The following is a 17,285-nucleotide window of genomic DNA, read 5'->3' on the forward strand; positions in this document are numbered from 1 at the left end:
AAAAAATAACAGCACCTAGCAATATAAAAAATTTATAATGACCATCTGTGAAGGGACAATATAGAACGTATCACTAGTAATGTAATGTAAACTTATGTTTTGTTTTAACAATGTTATATGGACAATAAAGAACGTATCACTAGTCATGTAATGTAAACTTATGTTTTGTTTTAATTATGTTATTTGGTTTGTGATTCTGCATCTCTTCCAATTCATTTCCATTTAACCAATTATACTTTTTACCATTTAATGACGAAGACGACATCAACCTAGCAACAGAGTTGCTGCTCACAGGGGACGATACTTCTATGTATTTGTACATCCCTCCTTCATATGCCGCTTTTGGTCCTGTTCCAGATGATGGAGTTTCGCCCTAATATATTTATATGTATAGTATTATTATAATATTATTTTACAATTTAAAGACGCTATATTGGTAAATTGTTCAGTGAAATGTGCATACGCTGAACAACTTCACTGCAACATTTTGATTGGACGGGGTTTAGGTTATGCAAATCAATGAACAAATAATCATTTAGTAGCATAATTGACATCGCAAATTCACATGAAAAAACAAAAATTGCGTGAAATTTATTAATGTCAGAATAATGGCATTCCGAAAATGTACAAAATAACTTATGCCGATGGCATGATTTGACTATAACGTCATCAAAGAGACGGAAACAGGTAGCTTAGCCAAATATAACGTCATCAAAGTGACATGTACAGGACGCTTAGTCAAAAATAATCAGACTATAAAGTCATCAAAGTGAAATAAAAAAGGAGCTTCATTTGACTATAACGTCATGAAAGACACATGAACAGAAAGCTAATTCGGACATAACGTCATCAAAGGGACATCGACAGGGCATTTAGTCGGATACAACGTCATCAAAGGAATATAATTTTATTGGATATTACGTCATCACAGTGATATGAACAGGGAGCTTAATCAAACATAACGTCAACAAAGTGACATGAACAAGGAGCTTAGTCAGATATAACGTCATCAAAATGACATAAATAGGAAGCTAAGTCAGATATAACGTCATCAAAATGACATCAATAGGGACCTTAGTCGGATATAATGTCATCAAGGTGACATGAACATGGAGTTTAGTTGGATATAACGTCATCAACGTGACATTTACAGATAGCGTAGTTGGATATAATGTCATCAAAACGACACGAACATGGAGCTAAGTCAGACATAAAGTCATCAAAGTGACATGTACAGGGAGTTAAGTCGGATATTCCCTCATCAAAATGCAATGAACAGGGGGCTTAATGAGGACAAACAGGAAGTGGCTGCACAGTGAATGTAAACACTGCTGCCTCGCTACAACTCAACATTACTAAGCTGCAAAACAAATAGTACCATTCCCCTTCATAGAAACCTATAAAACTTTGATGCAAATGTTTTTTGTATTACGAGTGCTGTAAAATGTAAACTTTCAACAAACAGAAAGTGGCTAAAAGGATGCACGGACGGACAGAGTCGAGGGGTTACTATAGACCTGATTTTGCCTTTGGCAACGCCGGCAAAAATGTTGCTTTCCACAGGTGAGAAAAACATAAACAATAATTTTAGAAAATATTATTTTCTTTTCTTCATACTATCATGCCTTTAAATAACGTAACAATTTGTTGTTTTCAAAAGAGACGGAACATATGAAAGGGACAATCAGAATGCATTAAACAACGAAAAACCGATAAACCAAAATATTATTCTAAAAATTCTCTAGAGGTAATTCTTTCTTTAGGAAAATTAAAAAGCTGCAAACTATGACATGTTCACTATGGTATCGTGATCATAATACTAATCATTATAAATAATACAATGGCTTGCAATGACTTACGGATAAAGGAGTCCAATCAAAATCGTCATTTGTAGCTTCAACCAAAAAACATGAAGCACCAACTTCAAATGAACATGTTTCTAATTGGCTGCCACCTGTAAAGAAAGAGAATATGCTGTGATAGAGAAAGATATCAGTTTTGATTATTCCAATCACTTTCGAAAATATAGATAAACCCATGTCACATCATTGGCATATAAGCAATGAATAGAATTCATTATAAGTATAATTATGTTTAAATATTTACAGGTTATATGTGGGCAAATTAATCACCATTTTTAGGTAAACTTTTTTTATGGATGATTACACAAAGATATGGTCCAAATTGATTTCAAAGGTCAGAGAATGGATGATATACTGCACACGGCACATCTCAAAGTGATGTGTCATTAATTACAAGTAAGTCGTAGTGTGAACATCACCTGGACATTCGAAATTTGTTGAATGATATAATAAACATTAGCAGTAAAATAAAGCGATTATGAATATACAGAGTAAATCTATTTCAGTCTTAAACGGTCATAGTGATCTAAACATAATCTTAAATATCTAAACAATAAATAATTCATTCATGATCAGACTTTTACTTATTTTTCCAACTTATCCAAAGCGGTCAAATAAGTACTGTTCAGTCAAATAGCGTGCAGTCGATTGAGTACTGTTTGGTAGTTTTTCATACATTTCAGTATGATTTTGGTGTGTTCAAGTAAGTAACAACTACTGAACAATATGGCTATATACTGAACATATTTTAATTGACTGCAAGCGAATAGTTCTGAATTTCCCGAAATGAATAAAATTAACTGAAAAACTAAAAATTACTAATCAATTTATTGTTTAGTCTTTTCAGAGCTATTAACATCAAAATGATAGTTTCAGATCAAAACTGGTTTAATATCATTCAATTGGAATGTTTAGCTAACTATTTAACCAGGATTAATCCATCATTTTCTTCAAGCAAGGAATATGACAGTTGTTTACAACTCTCGTTCCGTTTGTTTGATCACGTTTGATTTCGACAGTGATTGTGGACTTCCCTTTTTGAATTTGTTTTTGAGTTAGGAATTTTTGTTTTACTAGTGCGATTTGTATATGAAGGAAATTGTACCATAGCCATATTGTATGAACGTCCAAACAGATAGTATAGATAATATGCTTTTTAACGGTATATCATTTAGCCATATGTTAGGTACTAGTACGTGCTTTTATTGAAATGTTATGATCGATTTCACTCTACTATTGAAGGTCAAAATGACTTTTCACAGACCAATCAAATTAATGGTTTCTCAAAAGTGTTTTGCTCTTAGCCAGCATGGTCTTTAAAGAACAAATTGCTGTTAATTTAAAGTCAAACTATGAATAAATGTCCTTGTACTTTTGACTTTGCTTAAATATTTCAACCATAAAAGATTAACTCATGAAAATTCAGCATTCGTCGAAATTGACAGAAAATGTTATTTGGAAGTTTTGAATTTTTGGATCTCATTCATATAAATATTTGAATGTGGCAGGATATTCAATAAAAAACCATTTGTAACAGACGAAAGTATACGGAGATGAAAACAACTACAGGGTTCCATACTGCATTCCACAATTGGCGAAACCAATGCTAAAGAAAAACCCAACGGTCTGAACCTAGTCCAGAAAATAAAACAAAATAATTATGGCAGACAGCAACCAACGACAATCACTTAAGCACAAGACCCTGAACTGGACAGGATCATAAAAATGAGGAAAGGATAGATATGTTTGAGAGCACTTTACTATCTCCCTAACCTGGGACAGTTGTAACAGCATAGTATAAGACCAACTGTAAGAAACAATTTGAAAGGGTTTCACACAACAGATCGGAACATTAAGGACAAACAGAAAGACAAAGGACAGTAAACACCGATCTATGAGTTCTCAAAGTCACTGTCAGCTAGTACAAAACAAATTTTTACTACTAGTAATAGATGCATAATGTTATTTTCAGATGAATATATCAATCAATATATGTAAAGACTTCATATTAAGCAGTCTGAAAAAAAAACTTGATCTTGTTCAAAGCAAAAATGTAATAAACGATTGTCTTTTTTAGTTCTATTTTAAATTTATTTCCATGTATTTTACCTTTAGCGTACACATGCTTCTTATTGTTTTACATAACTATACAAGACTATGTTTTCTTCTCTTTGGCCGGGGTGTTGTCTCTCTGACACATTCCCTTAGAATATAGAGAAACGTTTTTGAGTAAAACTCTTACCATCACAACTCCCACTTTTAAGTTGAATATCATCAATAGCAATATCTCCCTTCCATGTTGTTGCTTTATTAGCTTCTACAAATAACTGCAAAAGAAAATACGTATAAAGAATTTGATTTTATAGTAATTGGGCTTAGCACCAAAATAATTATATATATATATATATATAAGTCTAAATTGAAAACCCGCAATTTTTTCACGTGTGCATGCAAAACAAATTTCTTGGTAGAGGGGTCTAAATACAGCACAAACAACATTTTCCAAAAGACCAAGAAAGTGAAAAAGTATATTTAAACAAAACGCATTTGACTAACAGGTCGAACTACGGATGTTCTTAAACCCTGCTGACTGCCATTGGCGATTGCCAAATAAACGGATCACAAGATGTAACAAAATGGATCTTTATTATTAATTAAATACCAAACAGAAAATAATAAACTTGCGGAAAAGTTGATATACTACTGTTGCCTTTATATATAACCTACGGAATTGTACAGAAATCACCGGGTTTGTACTTACATGAGCAACAAGACGGGTACTACATGTGGAGCAGGATGTGCTAACCAATTTGGAGCACCCGAGATCACCCCGAGTTTTTTTGCGGGTTTTTGTTGCTCAGTCTTTAGTTTTTTTATGTTGTGGTTTGCGTACTATTGTTTCTTTTGCTTGTCTTTTTTTTTTTGGTTGTCAGTTTATTTTCGAATTATGAGTTTGAATGTCCCTTTAGTATCTTTAAGATTATTGACTTAATCACTTGTAGATTAAAACATTTACAAAAAAGCTATTACTTTCAGTAATAAATCAAAATTATTCTAGAACAGTATACTGATGTCAAAACGATATAAAAATATGGAGACATGATTTCTTATGAACAACTGAGAGAACCTTCATTCCAGGACTAGTAGTAAATGTAACCATCCCCTTGTTCCACTGGTCATCATGGTTACCAGATTTTTTAAACAGTTCATTGTCAGGGGCTGTAACTCCAGTTGATATTGTCAGATCTCCCATGTCATCATCTCCAAACATGTGATATGCAAACGTCAAACAGTGGTCACCACCTGTAAAGATTCAATTCGGATCGAATTCATCCTACCAACTTGCGTTTAGATCTACTAAAGTTAAGTTGCATGTATAATTTTTCGACTCTTATGAATTGAAGCATTTATATATATAAAAGCACATTGTTTGTGATTTGCTTGACACATTTTCAACGTGCCTTTTTTAATATAGAAAATTTTGTGTTTAAAAGCTGAAAATAAAAGCTGTCATCATCAATTACAAATGTCAAAGGCCAAACGGTCATCTTCAAATCAAAAAACAGCGCCAGAATGACAACTAAGAGCATCAAATTGAATATTGTCTAATTTCATAAACGTTTTGAACTGATTGATTTTTTCATTTTACATAGACAGGGTAGATCCAATCTTGATAAGGGGAGGAATTAACTTATTATGTCATAATGTCACTAGATTAAACTTTTGTATATACATAAGAATGTGATATGATTGGCTATGAGACACTTATCCACCTGAGACCAAATGACATAGAAGTTTAGCAAAGCTCTTATCGAATAGCAAGCTTTAAAACGCCCTGACACATGACAAAATGTCTTGTTAAAACTTAACAACAGCACGATTTGTAAAAAGACTTAAACAGGAAATCGGGATTAGGAAATTAAATTTTTTAGATCTCTTTTTCACTGTTATGTCCATTTCTTTCCCGGCAGTTTGAGCCATCAGTTATATTTCATAACGCTCTCAAATATATCATTCTGATGTGTAAAAGATTTACTATGCTTTTGTCCAAATTGTGATTTAAAGTGATGTTGATTCAATACCAGAGGTCCATTTTGGTAAAATACCATAGTTTAAAATAGAAATCATTAAAGTTGTGTAATTTGTCTTATATACAATTTGTCGACACATTTTCATTGAATGTTGGGCTTAACATTGTTATGTCAATTATGGTTATTACCAGCTTGTGAAGACATTAGCCATAGATATTACAAAATTAACATAATTATATATATCACTAAAAACCTATCGTTTTGTCACAAATGGGTTTTGACAAGATTTTGATTTTTTTTTTGGATGTCATATTGCATATTTTTAGTGTAACGTTGTCGGTCAAGTTTGAATGCAGTTTGTCAGGTGACCATTGGGCATTTGCATGACTTTGAAATTAGAAAATACACGATTTTACTGCTTTTATCAATGCGTTCTATTTACAGTAATGCCGACGATGTTGGTTAACTGATAGCCTTAAACATTTGTGATATATAAGAGAAGAATGGTTGAAAAAAATAAAAACAACAAGCAATAAGAAAATACTATTTACCATTTAATGATGAAGACGACATCAACATAGCAACAGAGTTGCTGCTCAATGGGGACGATACTTCTATGTATTTGTACATGCCTCCTTCATATGCCGCTTTTGGTCCTGTTCCAGGAGATGGAGATTCTCCCTAAATATTATTATATGTATAATATTATAATACTACTTTTCAATTTATAGACCTATAGTAATAAATTTTTCAGAAACATGAGCTGAACAACTTAAGGGCAACAGTTGGATTGAACAGGGTGAGTTTATACAAATTAAAGAGAAAAAATAACATTAGAAGCTCAATTGGCACCTAAAAATTCACCAAAAAAAATACGATTGAGTGCTTTTGGTAACTTCAGTATAGTAACAAATTTATTAAGTTCTGTATAATGACATTCCAAAAATATAAAAAATAGCCTCTGTTAATGACATGATTAGACATAAACAGGGAACTAAACTGGATTTATCGTCATCAAAGTGACATGAACACGGAGGTTATAAAACTAAGGAGATATGGTATGATTGCCAAGAGAAAACTCTCCACCAAATTTCAAGAAGTGGATGTAAGCAATTAAAGGCCAACGTAGGGCTTTCTACAATTAGAAAAACCCATACTGTATTGTCGGCTATGACGGGCACCTTCATGGAAAATATGAAACAATTCAATTGAGAAAACAAAAGGCCTTATTTATAACAAAATAATTCAAATAAATGCATATGAAAGACATACAGAATGTGGCTGGGTTAAACAAGTTTATGAGCGCAAGTTGGTGGTCAGATATAACGTCATTAAAGAAACATGAACAGGGAACTTAGTCAGACTATATGACTATAACGTATTTTTACGCAAGAGGCAACAGCGGTATAACATTTTCAAACTCATAAATCAATGTTAAATAAACAAATCAAGATTTAAAAAAAACACTGAAGGAATAGCGCGAACTCGAAACGAAGCAAGATCCGATGCTTCAACATTGCAAACGTCTACAGCTAACCATGCAACACCCGTCATGCAAATTCAAACTCAATCTCAACGTGACAGCTTTGATCAACGACTATAAAACATTGCAAAACGATCTGTCAACAGAAATTTTCTAAAACAAAATCCTTTCCTAAGAACAAAATTGTTCAAAACCAATCACTTTTAGAACAAAAGGAATTGTTAAAATAGAACACTTAAAAAAAATTACAAGAGACCACTTTTGGGTCTGGTCTTACAATTGATTGAGGTAACATTTATACTGGCGCATCACTGATTATTCTTTTTCTTGAAGCCAAGAAGACTTTGACGAAAATGTTCCTTGTACAATGAGTTTTATAAAACTATAACTATCGGTACACAAGAAGTGACTGCACAATAGCTGTAAAGATTTCTTACTCGTTACAACTCAACATTACCAAGCTGCGGACAAAATATTAAACCATTCCCAATTATAGGCAATATTGTTTTTCTTTAATTGTTTAACATTTCTTACCGATATAACATGTTACTTTTATTATTCTTCCCTTAGTTTATTTATTTTGTATTTACATTGTGTCATAGGTCAAATTTATTTGTTCAGTGTATGTGCAATGGTGTTAATATGTCCTTTGATTGAGTTAAGCTATTTCAGTTGATATTTTATAGTGTGTCTTTTTATGTTGTGATGTTACACTATTATTTCAGAAAAAGTGTGAAGGTTTGGTACCATTAAAACGTTTAAACCCGCTGCATTTGTTTGCACCTGTCCTAAGTCAGGAATCTGATGTTCAGTAGTTGTCGTTTGTTGATGTGGTGCATAAGTGTTTCTCGTTTCTCGTTTTTTATATAGATTAGACCGTTGGTTTTCCCGTTTGAATGGTTTTACACTAGTAATTTTTTGGGGCCCTTTATAGCTTACAAGGCTTCGTGTTGAAGACCGTATTGTGGCCTCTAATGGTTTACTTTTATAAATTTTGACTTGGATGGAGAGTTGTCTCATTGGCACTCATACCACATCTTCTTATATCTAAGAACACTTTGATGAAAATTTTCTTTGTACAACGAGTGTTGTAAAATATCTAACTATCAGCAAACAGGCAGTGGCTAAACGGACGAACGGAGTCGAGGGGATGCTAGGACGCAAGCAAAAATGTTGCTGTTAACAGGTGAGAAAACTATGAACAATGATTGTAGAATATCATTGTTTTTATTGTCACAATATAAGGCCCAAAAGTAACTTAAAAATCTGTTGCTTTACAAAGTGACTGAATTTACCGAAGGGACAATCAAAACTCATAGAGAAACGGTTAACACCAAAGAATTACTCTAAATATTGAAGTGACACTCCCTTTAGGAGAAAATTAGAAAGCTGCCAACTATGACATATCCACTAGGGTAACTTGATCATAATATTAATCATTATAATAATTAAATTGCTTGCTACGACTTACGGATATAAAAGTCCAATCAAAATCGTCATTTGTAGCTTCAACCAAAAAACATGAAGCACCAACTTCAAATGAACATGTTTGCAATTGGCTGCCACCTGTTAAGAAAGAGAATATCCTGTAATTAAGAAAGATATTAGTTTGGATTACTCCAATTACATTCGAATTAAAAAATATATATGAATCCATCTCAAATCATAAGTACATAAGTAATGAAAAGAATTCGAAAAATTCGTCAGTTCTATTGTTCGTTTCTATTGTTTATAAGAAAATTATATTTAGAAACTAATGCTGGTTACAGGATCTCACTCGTATTACCTTAATATGAGAATTTTTATTGTAGCACCTGCTGTAGCTGCTGAAGACGTTAAAGTGTAATTGCAAATGTTCCTTCACAAACATTTTCAGGTTAGCTTACATTTAATTTTTCCTTTAATCAACCCTTATTTTTTTCATTTAGTATAATTATTTTTAAATATTCCATGGTTTGTTGGGAAATGCGCACTTTTTTATTGATGACTACACACAGAGATAGTACACATTTTGTCAACGGTCGGAGAATGTGATTAGTCATTGTTTTCATGAAATTCGTAGTGTGAACATCACCTGGACATTCGAAATTTGTTAAATGAGATTATCAGTTTATTTGCCGGAAGTATACAAATTCATTACATATCTAACTTGTAATTCCCGTGGGATTATAATAAGTGCTAATTCGGCATTGAATAATCAATTCGTTGTTTTATTCATAATATTTTCAGTTTTTTCGATACCATTTTATTAATTTCATTAAACATGTTAAATACATAAATTACCAATTTTGGACTGTATCTAAAAATAAAACCCAAGAGCGAACGCAACACGTCCAATACACAAATAACGCAAAATTAAAAAATTAAAAGCTACTTTACATAGTATGTAGTATGACAAAATTTTATTTAATTTCAAATATACAAACATTAGAGTTTGTGCAATAAGGTTAACGTATTTACCTACGTATATGTATTGGGACACGTTATTTCAAAATGGTCGGTTTTTTAGCAACTCATGATGGAGCAGCGGATGAAAACTAAAGGAGACCTTTTACATTTTAGAATGTATGGACATTATTCTTTAACTGATATATAATTGAGTTTTTTTACTAGCAAACGTTAAAAAATAATTTATGTTTTTTATTTTGGCAGAGGTTACATAAAAATCTAGCCATTACGAGAAATATTCTTTAATGATATAATCTACCCAACATAAAGAAAAAATGCAGTGAATATTTGATATTTAACAGATTTTTTATCATCGATAAATCTTTTTATATTTCCCATGAATTATATAGAGTACATTTGATATAAAAATATTAACAAATCGACCTTTCACCTTATTTTGAAATTGCCGAACGGAAACTGAATTCAAACCATGTGACCGGACAAATTTTGCACACAGCGTCTATGCTGTCGTCCCTCCTCTTGTCAATTGTTTAGATGACAAAGCTAAACAACATACAGATGATAGATATAAAGTCGTGACAAAACCATACCTACAGAAACTCACCTAAGATACCATGCCAGTAGGCTTATAATGGACTTATAGGAATGACAAAACCATGCTTATAAAAACTCATGTAAAATAGTAACAGGCTTATAATTGTGTACGCCAGACACCCATTTCGTCTACAAAAGACTTAATAAAAAATTTAAAAGGCCAAATAAAGTACGAATTTGAAGAACTTTTGGGTACCCACTATGCACACTAAATACAGGATGTAAGGACCTTTTATGGTGATCTTGCTTTTATGCATGTTTAATGTATTAAGTCAGTTAAATCAATTACATAGAAAAATTATCAGATTAATGTCATTCAAGTGATAAAGACGGATTTTTACATGAAAAACGTTTCATTCCAAAATTACTTATTAAGTAATATCTAATGATATATCTTTGTTAACATTAAGTTTGTATTAAATACATTAATTCTTCAAATTCATCGATGCGGATTGATCAGGAGACTGGATAGGGGGTCCTTCATTTCTGTATTCTATCATTTTTTATGCCATTTTTCTCTATTCTTTATAACTATTGCCTGTCATTCTCTATTCTTATATTTTAGCACCCCATTATTCTCTATTCTTTATCTTTTTACCCTATTTTCTCTATTCATTATGTTTTGGACCCTTTATTCTGCAATTTTTGCACATTATTCTCTATTCTGTAAACCCAATCCACATCCTCATTACATTTTGAAAAAAGAGGATCTATTCTATTTAAACATAAAACCAAGATTTGATTGTCGAATCAAGTCTTAAATTAGTTGAAATAATATTATAGCAGGTTCTTGCGACTTTTCATAGATATATCATTTAATACAAAAATTAACATGAGGATACGGACTATAACAGCCTCGAAAATTCCAGGTCTTCGTAGGATATCGGTACAAACTATCAAGAACCGTGTAAGTGAAAATGGTTTACATGCCAAACTTGATAAGACATCACCGTCTTCAAAGAGTCGGATGGTGCAATACAGTATGGGTATGCGACCTGAATAACTGGAAGTGCGTCTGATTCGGTGATGAATCAAGATTCCTTTTGCATAGACGAAATTGCCGTATCCAAGGATACAGACACTTGAATGAAAGTTTCGCATGGAATTGTGTCATCGAGGTCTACAATTTCGATGGATGAAGTGTGATTATTTGGGAAGCCTGATCCTACACAAAAAAAACACGGCTATTGCACATCACAGGCAGTATAAATGCCGCTTCTCCATGTTGTCACAGAGACAAAGATTTACGACCTCATTTCTCATGGACCTCCGTCTGTTTATTTTCAGGCACGACAACGCTCGACCGCACACTATCCGTGCTACAGTTGACATTGTTGGGAACCAGATCGTTACAGTCTTTCCTAGATCGTCCGACATCACCAGAATTTAACCAAATAGACCATTTAAGGGATGATTTGGATAAGCACGAGCGCAGTCAACAACCAGTGGCTCAAAATCTCCAAGACCTCCAGCAGGCTCTTCAATAAGAATGACGTAGAATGCCTTGGGACTGAATTCGACGCTTAATTCAGTTTATGACGAGACGAATCAGAGCCGTGTTACAGACTTATGGTGAGCATGGCAGATAATTACATTAGTGTGACGTTATCTAAACATTTCTGTGAGAAATTCCGTAATTTGAATACATTGTTAGTTCGAACTATGGATATGACAAATTTCAACTTATTTCTATATCTAAATTGATTTCGAATGTTTGAAGTAAATTCTGTTATTAAGAATGTTTTTAGGAAGAGTATTACAAATCTTACCGCTTGTTCCAGGGATAAGTGAAATATCATCTATTGCAATGTCGCTTGACCAGCCAGATCCACGAATACCTTCAATTGATATCTAAAACAAATTACAATTCATTATGGTTTATAGGCACACAATATTCTACAGACAAGTTATTTGTTCTCATGTTGCCTTTTTGACATTTTTTTGGCAAAAATAAGTTTTTGCAGATATGATTTTCACTAGCAAGCTTAGAACAGGACATAGAGTTAAAGCTAGTATTTTTTTAGTAAGAATTGCGAATGGAAACCGGGAATGTGGCAAGTGTGATATTTAAAGGTGATATATTCATGCATGCTTAAAGTCAAATCTAATAAAAAGTAAAATAACAAAAATACCGAACTCCAAGGAAAATCCGTTTATAAACCATTTTAGTGGTTGAAAATTGTAGGAGGTAATTGCATCAAATATGGTATTCTCCATAAAGAATGTTGTCAAAAATTATTAAATTTTACCATTTTAAAAATCAGCAAAAATTCTATAAATAAAGTACACATCATCCATGAATGCTACGAACATTCTAGAAGGTATGTTTTCAGAAGAATTTGGTGTTGAAAATTGCAAGAAGTAATTACACAAAGTTGGTACTCTTCATAAAGAATGGAGTTGACAAATAGGTAAATTAATCAATCGTAAAAAAAATCAGCAAAAGATCTCCACAAGGGGACAAAGAGTTGGGAAGTAGGTAATTACACAAAATAAAAAACCTTCAAACAAAATGTTGCTTAAAAATGAGCATCTGACAAATCAGTGAACTTCTCTAAATCTGTATATTAACTGGAGTGTGCGTTGGTGATGTATATACAAATATTTTTGAAAGTTTGTTGGTTCTAGGTTATAACTGGGGGAGGCGCTAGTTGCACAAAACAGGACTTTGTGCAACCTAGAACCTAAGCCATTTTGAAAAAAAACATAAACTAGGCGTGGGGAATCATAAGTGAGTTAATAAGCGATCATGACAATCCGATTGGCAGTATAGAAAGCATGCCCGTTTTTCAACCTTCGGTTTGTCCTTCAGAGGTATTATTGTGAAGTCCTGAATCAACAAACAAAGCATTATTACATGTAAATTTTTCGGTAATACGGTATTTTTGCTTGGTGATTAAAACAATGCGATAAGCAGCTTGTTCGTGAACACATTATGTTTAGATTTGTACAAGCCATAAAAATATGGCCAAGCAAACAAATCTTACCTCCCTGTTCTTTTTTTAACCCGTAGGGCCAACTGAGCATTTTTCATCACTTGGCATCTGTCGTCAGTCGTCGTCGTCCGTCGTGGTCGTCGTTAACTTTTACAAAAATCCTCTTCTCTGAAACTACGGATTTAAATTTAACCAAACTTGGCCACAATCATCATTAGGTTATCTAGTTTAAAAAATGTGTCCGATGACCCCGCCTGCCAACCAAGATAGCCGACATGGCTAAAAATAGGGGTAAAATGCAAGTTTTGTCAATTATCTTGAAAACCACTATAAATAGAGAAAATCTTCCAAAGGCAGAAATGTTTGGATAGATGAGATCTACATATTTTCGATTACTTCCAAACTGTCAGACGACTTTTTATAGGAGTTATTACCCTTTAATGACGAATTTTACCAACTTTTTAAATTTTTCCTATCATCTTGAAAATGATCATAGATAGGAACTTTATTTAGCAAAACGATCAGCAAAATAAGTTCTACAAATAAGTCAACATGGTTGAAATCGTCTGATGACCCCTTATTGGAGTTATTGCCCTTAAATGATGATTTTTACTATTATTTTGTGTTTTTGCTTAATATCTGAAAAAAAATATAATAGATATATACAAATCTAAATAAGCAAAAATTATCACCAAGACAGTATCTACAATTATGTTGTATAGTTGAAATAGTCTGACGACCCTTATTGGAGTTATTGTCCATTAATGATGGTTCTGACCATTTTTTTGTGTTTTTACCTTATATCTGAAAAACTATAGTAGATAGATAGATAAGCAAAAATGATCAGCAAGACAAGATCTACAAATAAGTCAACGTGGTTCAATTTGTCTGATGACCCCTTATTGGAGTTGTTCTCTTTAATAATGATTTTTATCATTTTTTTTGCGTTGTTGCCTACTATCTGAAAAACTATATTAGAAAGATAGAAACTTAAATAAGTTAAAATGATCAGCAAGATTATCAACAAAGAAGAGGTTTTTGTCAGAATTCTATTCTAGTCCACAAAGATGGAGAATATCCATTGTTGAAGATGCACATAGACCTAGGTGAGCGGCATAGGCTCTTTAGAGCCTCTAGTTGAAAAAATTGTGGAAAGGCTACTTTTACCTTTTTATTCGAGCGTCACTGATGAGACTTTTGAAGACGCGCGTCTGGTGTACAAAATGTCAATCTTGGTATTTATGATGAGTGTATTTACTTACCTTAAGACCATTAATAGCAGGTATGTTGACCTGTCCTTTGATCCAATCATTGCCCTGAAATCCAGATCTAGTCCATATATTTGACCTTACTGTAGTCGGCCCTTCAGAGTATACATTTAAAGTACCCATACCAGTACCCTTCATGTGATACCAGAACGTCATAACTTGGCTGACATCTATAAATACATCAAATCAGGCAGAATTACTACATTAAAATGAAGATCTTAACATTTGAGTATGGCAGGGTAAAACTTATGTTCATATCTATGAGTAAGCCATACGGAAACAACTTTTGTTGAAATATTATAAATTCACGGTAGGAAGGGATAAAACTTTAAAAAAAATCGCAATTCAACTATATTTAACTTTTTATCAAAAATCAAGAAAACAAAAATAGATACTTCATTTTTCCTTGATTGTGACACCACCGAATGAAACTAGTCACCTGATCTATACTTGCAACATGATGGTTTCCATATTTGGAGCAGGAACTTCCTACACATCCGGGTCAATTGTTTTCACCCCGGGTATTGGTGAAGTTTGTTTTGCTCAGTCTTTAGTTTTTGTTTTGTTTTGTGGACTTGTTCGTCTTTCGTCGTTTTTTCGTTTTTTTGCAAAGGCGTTTACAGTTTTTCTTCGACTTATGCATTTTGGATGTCCCCTTGGTACATATAACATCTGCCACTTTTTAAAGTTGTTTGCGAAATTTGTCAAATTGTTTTCTACCTGTTGTCAGCTTGGTTTGAAAAATAAATACGGCTAGGATTTTCTAAACTTACTCGGCAACTGTATATTTGTAGACATCACAGCTTTATCCCCAGCCTGTCTGCTTGTGCCTGATGCTTCCATATACACATACTGGTACCCTTTGTGAGCATTATCTGGTCCTGTATTTTTTGATGGTGTACCTTTCTGTCCACAAAAGATATCGAAAATGTCAATACAGGTGATAGCATTAATTTATATACCCTCACTTGTTTCACTTTTTATGAGTAAGAACAACAATGCATTTATACAGATTGAAACATTTAACAACAAATAGCAAGTAAATTGAAATAACAGTCTTTTACCGATGTCAAATCTCATAACACCATTCGAACATTTCCACTTTCTTAATTATATCTTTCCTGACTTGTGATATTAGTATCTCTTTTTTAAATGTGTAACTTTTTCTTTTTTGTTAATTCCTTTTATCCTGATTTGAAATTCCCTTTTTCTTAAATTTGTAATTTTTCTGGTTTCTTATTTGTAACTCTTCAGCTATGAAGTAGTTTCGATTAAAGAAGAAACTTTCCCATTCATCCAGGATATTTCCAAAAATATCAAAGTTGCAGTACTCATGATTAAAGTGTTTTAAAGATAAATTGTAAAATCAATAATGCACTCTTGAAATAGTTTTTATTCAAAATAAAATCACGCATTATATATATACAGCTGCAAAACTATTTTTTTTTTTCTAATTTTGTTTAGAAGGCTTGAGCTAACTTGTTACTGTTATCTCCGGAAACAGTTACTAGTGTTCCAGTTGACTCTGTAATCACTTATCTTCAGAAGTACCTGAAAAATGTTTGACGGAATAATTGTGGGACGACTGGACGAACAGAAGGACGGACAGGCAAGGTAAATGAAATATAGTCCACACGTTTAGAGTGGGGGTGTAAAATTCATTATTTGAGTATAATAACTTCAGTCAGAAGTCAATTGATGGTTTCATTCATATTCATATTTTTATAGATCTTGCAAAACTCAAGAGTTTTCCTGTCTACAGTTTCTGTTTATCTATCATATTTTTCAAGTTAAAAGACAAATACACTAAAATTGGTAAAATATTGTCATGAACTTTTCCAAAAAAAAAATTTGGTATGAATAGAATGTAGATTGACCTTGAAATTAACATATTTGTCTTTAAGATTTTCTATACTAATTACGAATGTAAACAAAGTGATAGCAGAACCTCTTACTGGACTGAAACTGATATGTCCCAGATTTCTTACTACGCGAGATTTTGAATGACTATATGCATATATTGTTTTTGTATACTAACCCTCGATACTTACACCAGTGATTTTTATATTTATGTCAACAAACGCCCATAAATTATGCAGTCCCTAATCATTGTTAAAAGTCCTAACATTAATTGGCATTCCTACAGTAACAAGACAAAACTAACGACTTCGCGTTATATAACCGGGCCTTTTTATACTTCTAGCTGAGGAAACTTTTTATAAAGTTTAGTACATAGGGAACTGCGATAATGATCGTACAGGCCATGATAATGATTCCTTCGTAAACGTGTAATTTCCTTTCATGCACAAGTAAAAAGACTCATGCATGCCAAAATTATCCGCAGTGTTTAGGGCATCATATTAATTAAATTTGATTTTAACGTAACCACAAATATTTGTGTATATATCAATGGTCGTTTAGTTTAATTCATATTAGTCTAGAAAACACAGATGAAAACTGCAGAGATTGGTTAAGCATGGTATATCCGTGGAATAATGTATTCTAAACAAACGGCAATTTTGAATATAAATAAAACATCCAAAAGTTTTGTATCCGTGTCTCCATTAAAATTTTGTACAACTTTTCCCTTCAAAAATACTAACTATTTTGATAAGTGACATAATCGTCGAAATGTTATCTCCGTGGAATATAATCTCCGTTAAATTTTCACACGCTTTGATGGTACCTGGAGGCTTCCGGGG

General features: G+C 32.7%; 1 protein-coding gene across 7 annotated transcripts in view; it reads right to left on the reverse strand.

Moving 5' to 3' along the window:
- LOC127723032 (MAM and LDL-receptor class A domain-containing protein 2-like) overlaps positions 1-17,285 on the reverse strand; it is a 77,945-nt gene that overhangs the window by 15,937 nt on the left and 44,723 nt on the right. For 3 of the 7 annotated variants that reach the window (XM_052229446.1, XM_052229447.1, XM_052229451.1), the window contains exons 19-27: positions 15,357-15,489; positions 14,578-14,753; positions 12,149-12,230; positions 8,848-8,942; positions 6,445-6,574; positions 4,990-5,165; positions 4,105-4,189; positions 1,860-1,954; positions 244-373 (exon numbers count right to left, since the gene is read on the reverse strand). In XM_052229446.1, the coding sequence (XP_052085406.1) occupies positions 244-373; positions 1,860-1,954; positions 4,105-4,189; positions 4,990-5,165; positions 6,445-6,574; positions 8,848-8,942; positions 12,149-12,230; positions 14,578-14,753; positions 15,357-15,489 (1,102 nt within the window). The remainder of the gene's footprint in view (positions 1-243; positions 374-1,859; positions 1,955-4,104; positions 4,190-4,989; positions 5,166-6,444; positions 6,575-8,847; positions 8,943-12,148; positions 12,231-14,577; positions 14,754-15,356; positions 15,490-17,285) is intronic. The other 4 variants (XM_052229452.1, XM_052229450.1, XM_052229449.1 and 1 more) reach the window with 4 other exon arrangements.

The sequence above is a fragment of the Mytilus californianus genome, unplaced genomic scaffold (assembly GCF_021869535.1).
Source record: "Mytilus californianus isolate M0D057914Y unplaced genomic scaffold, xbMytCali1.0.p SCAF_13, whole genome shotgun sequence".
Lineage (NCBI taxonomy): Eukaryota > Metazoa > Mollusca > Bivalvia > Mytilida > Mytilidae > Mytilus > Mytilus californianus.